Source organism: Homarus americanus, unplaced genomic scaffold, assembly GCF_018991925.1.
Source record: "Homarus americanus isolate GMGI-L3 unplaced genomic scaffold, GMGI_Hamer_2.0 scaffold7626, whole genome shotgun sequence".
NCBI classification, from domain to species: Eukaryota; Metazoa; Arthropoda; class Malacostraca; order Decapoda; family Nephropidae; genus Homarus; species Homarus americanus.
Genome location: NW_024718273.1, coordinates 19,269,412 through 19,274,415, shown reverse-complemented (window position 1 = coordinate 19,274,415; position 5,004 = coordinate 19,269,412). Strand labels below are relative to the sequence as shown.

Below are 5,004 nucleotides of genomic sequence, written 5' to 3'. Positions count from 1 at the left end.
CAACATTTATTTATTTTTAATTCTCTATCGTATAAATCGTTGTTGATGTTAGAATAATGACGTATATCAATTATATTCTAACTTATCTTATTACTCTAAAATAAAACCTTGGTGAGCTTTATTGGAAGTAATTAAAGAAACAAACGAGCGAACTATCAAACAAGCACTGGAACGACTCTTTACGGTACAACAATTCAATAATTATCTTATCACTCATATATTACCGTTACTATGCGAGATTTAAATTACTTTGTAGCAGTTTTTAACGAAGACGAAAACAAATAAATAAAATAAAATCAATAAATAAAACACGAAAATGATCATAAACGCGTAAGTCAAGATAGGTGGAGGGAGGAGAGGCAGTCCACACACCACCTCCTCCTAGGGCCTACGAAAAATATAACGAGAACTTTTCTTCCCCTTTTTCTACAGGTTATTATTAAATTGATACTGAGGTACTTTTTTTCCATTTATTTATTACTTAATCCTATTAGTGTCCACCAGCTAGCTGTGCTTCTTGTAAACAAAACTATTTCTGTACTGTATAAGAACAGCTGATCTAACCCATTTTCTTTTACTCAATTCATGGCAAACATCACTGAATCTTATTCCTTCGACATCACATTTTATAATTAGGGCGGAATCCTACCGTATTCTGAGGCGGAATCCTACCGTATTCTGAGGCGGAATCTTACCGTATTCTGAGGCGGAATCTTACCGTATTCTGAGGCGGAATCCTACCGTCTTCAAGGGCGGAATCCTACCTTATTCTGAGGCGGAATCTTACCGTATTCTGAGGCGGAATCCTACCTTATTCTGAGGCGGAATCTTACCGTATTCTGAGGCGGAATCCTACCGTATTCTGAGGCGGAATCTTACCGTATTCTGAGGCGGAATCTTACCGTATTCTGAGGCGGAATCTTACCGTATTCTGAGGCGGAATCCTACCGTCTTCTGGGGCAGTATCCTATCCTATTCTAGGATGGAATCCCATCGTCTTCTAGCGCAGAATCCTACCGTATTTTGAGGTGGAATCCTACCGTCTCATGAGGCAGAATCCTACCGTAATTTAAGAGGAATCCTACCCTATTCTGGGGTGGACTCCTACCGTATTCTGGGGCAGAATCCTAATCTTATTCAGCTTACAAGTGTATTGTACGGCCCTGAGATCTTCGCTACTAACCACTGAGGATACCTGCGAATACCTGGTCCACCACTGTTAGTTTATTGTTATATTACATGAGCACAATGTATAGTTAGGATCATGCTGGTAGTGGGCAGTTAGGTTAATGAAGAACAAAGGATGGAAATGACTATGTATTTTGTTATTACCGATCACACATGTTGCACGAACATCTGAACACTTTAGTTAGTAGACACCAGAGACTATTGTTTGGTAGGTGTTACTTAATTTTGTTTACAACCCAAAATACCTTTTTCCTCCATTCCTTGAGATCTATTTTTAAATATTGTGTAAATAAGGAGTTGTGAAGAGGTTAGTTAAGTAACAAAGAATAGAGTACTTGGTGTTCATGTCACTGCCATTTATTGTTATGACGAGGAAATGAAACTAAACTGTTGAAAAGGTTCTTGTGATGAACTTATGCTTGTCCCCAGTTTGTCAAATGGAGTGCTGTTGCAGTATTGTTGTCACTGTAGTTGTATTTTTTAGAACTCAATTTAGGTCACGATTATTTTTGTTGTTGGTGCTGCTGCCACTGCAAGATCAAGATCTTTTCTGCTGCTGCTGCTGCTGCTGCTGCTGCTGCTGCTGCTGGTGCTGCTGCCTCATTTTATTTTATTACTGCTACTGTCTCACACTTTTTAACAGCTGTGTCATTCCAGTGGTCATAAAATACTGAGTTGTCAGTCTGAAGGGCGGAATGAAGGCTGGACTAGTGATAAGGATGGAGGTGGAGTATGTGTGTGTGTGTGGGGGGGGGTGGTTGGATGGCATTTGAGAAGAAGTGCAAAGGACTAGGTAATAAGCGAGGGATGTGGCAGAATGGGGTTGATGGATAAAAAGGATAATGAGGGGAAGTGTTGGGGAGTAAATTGTAGAACAGGGATGGTGGTGAAGTACAAGACAAGGAGTTAGGGTAAGTGTGGGGGAGTTAGGATCAGGATAGGGAGTAGGTTAGGGAATAAGGGGTGGCGAGTGAGACTAAGGATAAATTGTGAACAATTGGATTGGGAAGTCCTAAGGGATAAAATGAGCAGGGGAGAGGGGTGTTGGTGTGTGTGTGTGTGTGTGTGTGTGTGTGTGTGGATGGAGTAAGAGATTAAGGTTCTATTTCAGGAAGGGAACATTGCCCATGGGTGAATCATGGATGAAGTTAGCGATCTCTTGAGCCAGGACAGTGCCCTCCTCCACGTCTGTGCAGGGACGACACATGCAGTCAATGGGTGCCCGTGTCAAGATCTGGCAAATATGACAGATGAAATTAGTGTCTAGCTTATCTTTGTATAATCTAAAAATTAATCATCATTATTTCTTCAATATGTGGAAGCCAGAAAGTAAGATGGACGAAAGTGGAGAATATGGGGGTAAGAACATAAGAACATAAGAAAATGAGGAGTCTGCAATAGGCCGGTTGGCCTGTGCATGGCAGCTCCTGTCGAGAGTTACTACCACTCTCTATCATCCATTAATCTGTCAAGCCTCCCCTTAAAACTTTCCAGCGTTCCAGCACTTACTACAAAGTTGCTAAGCTTGTTCCATTTGTCTACCAACTTATCACCGCTGTTCATTGTATATTTTCAGACTTCGGGCTGCCACGTTATCTTAATAAACCGTTAATTATTATTATTATTATTATTATTATTAATATTATTATTACACACACTCACCTTCCTCCGCGTCGGTTCACCCTTGCGAACTTTGGGACAGTTTAATACAACAGAAGCTTCCCGTTCCCCCGACTCTTGGCAACACATGCATGACCTCTCCGTCTGCCACAGCTTACTGCCAGATACCTGTAAAATGTATGTGTTTATATATTATATTATGTTAACCAAGCTCTCTGAGTGACCTGTTAACCAAGTTCTCTGAGTCAGCTGTTAACCAAGCTCTCTGAGTGACCTGTTAACAAAACTCTCTGAGTGACCTGTCAACCAAGCTCTCTGAGTGACCTGTTAACCAAGCTCTCTCAGTGGCCTGTTAACAAAACTCTCTCAGTGACCTGTTAACCAAGCTCTCTTGAGTGACCTGTTAACAAGGCTATCTGAGTGACCTGTTAACCAAGCTCTCTTGAGTGACCTGTTAACCAAGCTCTCTTGAGTGACCTGTTAGCCAAGCTCTCCTGAGTGACCTGTTAGCCAAGCTCTCTTGAGTGACCTGTTAACCAAGCTCTCTTGAGTGACCTGTTAGCCAAGCTCTCTTGAGTGACCTGTTAGCCAAGCTCTCTGAGTGACCTGTCGACCAAGCTCTCTTGAGTGACCTGTTAGCCAAGCTCTCTTGAGTGACCTGTGAACAAAACTCTCTCAGTGACTTGTTAACCAAGCTCTCTTGAGTGACCTATTAACAAGGCAATCTGAGTGACCTGTTAACAAGGCTATCTGAGTGACCTGTTAACCAAGCTCTCTCAGTGGCCTGTTAACAAAACTCTCTCAGTGACCTGTTAACCAAGCTCTCTTGAGTGACCTGTTAACAAGGCTATCTGAGTGACCTGTTAACCAAGCTCTCTTGAGTGACCTGTTAACCAAGCTCTCTTGAGTGACCTGTTAGCCAAGCTCTCCTGAGTGACCTGTTAGCCAAGCTCTCTTGAGTGACCTGTTAACCAAGCTCTCTTGAGTGACCTGTTAGCCAAGCTCTCTTGAGTGACCTGTTAGCCAAGCTCTCTGAGTGACCTGTCGACCAAGCTCTCTTGAGTGACCTGTTAGCCAAGCTCTCTTGAGTGACCTGTGAACAAAACTCTCTCAGTGACTTGTTAACCAAGCTCTCTTGAGTGACCTATTAACAAGGCAATCTGAGTGACCTGTTAACCAAGCTCTCTTGAGTGACCTGTTAACCAAGCTCTCTTGAGTGACCTGTTAACAAGGCTATCTGAGTGACCTGTTAACCAAGCTCTCTGAGTGACCTGTTAACCAAGCTCTCTGAGTGACATTTTAACAAAGCTCTCTTGAGTGACCCGTTAGCCAAGCTCGCTGAGTAGCCAATTAACCAAGCTCTCTGAGTGACCTGTTAACCAAGCTCTCTGAGTGACATTTTAACAAAGCTCTCTTGAGTGACCTGTTAACCAAGCTCGCTGAGTAGCCAATTAACCAAGTTCTCTGATTGACCTTTAACCAAGCTCTTCTGAGTGACCTATCAACGAGGCTCTCTGAGTGACCTGTTAGCCAAGCTCTCTGAGTGACCTGTTAACCAGGCTCTCAGTGTGAATGTGTCAGGTTCACAATCAATATTGGTGCAAACAATTTCAGCTGAGTGTGGAAGTAACAGGTAACAATAACATTAAAACGTACTGTACTGTACTGTACTCACCTGGACGTAGGAGGTACAGCGTCCCTGGCAGGCGAAGGAAGGAATGGGCTTGGAGACGCAGCCTGGGTAAGACAGGATGTGGATAACGGGAGTGAGGGAACACTCGTCCGACCACACCACGGTAGCCACACCCAGGACCATCAGCACCCACGACAACCCACCCATCCTGAAGGAGGGAGGTGACGCTGATTAATGGGTGGGAGGGCGAAGTGTGGTTGTGTCAACTCCCTGCACCTAAGTTGCTCTCGTTGGTCAATACTTTGGTTGGTTCTTGGTTGAGGTAGTTTTATGGTGAGTGTGTGTGTGTGTGTGTGTCAGGGGTGGTGAGGTAGGAGTGGAGTGTGTGAGAGGTGTGTAGGGGAGGAGTGTGAGTGTAAGGGAAGTGAGAGGCGCGACTGCGAGTGAGACCGTGTAGCACCCAGCTTTATACTGCTCTCACCTACTGGCCACGCCCCTTACCCTACCTTACCAGCCACGCGCCTTTCCCTACCTTACCTTACCAACCACGCCCCTTACCCTAC

The 5,004-nt window shown here is 44.0% G+C and overlaps 1 protein-coding gene across 1 annotated transcript; it reads right to left on the bottom strand.

Annotated features, from left to right (window-relative positions):
* Window positions 1–1,302: 1,302 nt before the first annotated feature.
* Window positions 1,303–4,872, bottom strand: LOC121859631 (bursicon-like). The gene is made up of 3 exons (XM_042356564.1): window positions 4,484–4,872; window positions 2,851–2,976; window positions 1,303–2,422 (listed from the first exon to the last, which is right to left on the bottom strand). The coding sequence occupies exons 1-3, from the start codon at window positions 4,646–4,648 to the stop codon at window positions 2,291–2,293; spliced, it is 423 nt and encodes a 140-aa protein (XP_042212498.1). The 5' UTR covers window positions 4,649–4,872; the 3' UTR covers window positions 1,303–2,290.
* Window positions 4,873–5,004: the final 132 nt, after the last annotated feature.

Excerpts from the sequence above, each read along its gene's own strand:
- LOC121859631 (XM_042356564.1), bottom strand. The coding sequence starts at position 4,648 with ATGGGTGGGTTGTCGTGGGTGCTGATGGTCCTGGGTGTGGCTACCGTG. Across the intron at positions 2,977-4,483 it reads GCTGTACCTCCTACGTCCAG|GTATCTGGCAGTAAGCTGTG; the intron begins GTGAGTACAGTA and ends TACATTTTACAG. Across the intron at positions 2,423-2,850 it reads GTGAACCGACGCGGAGGAAG|ATCTTGACACGGGCACCCAT; the intron begins GTGAGTGTGTGT and ends CATATTTGCCAG.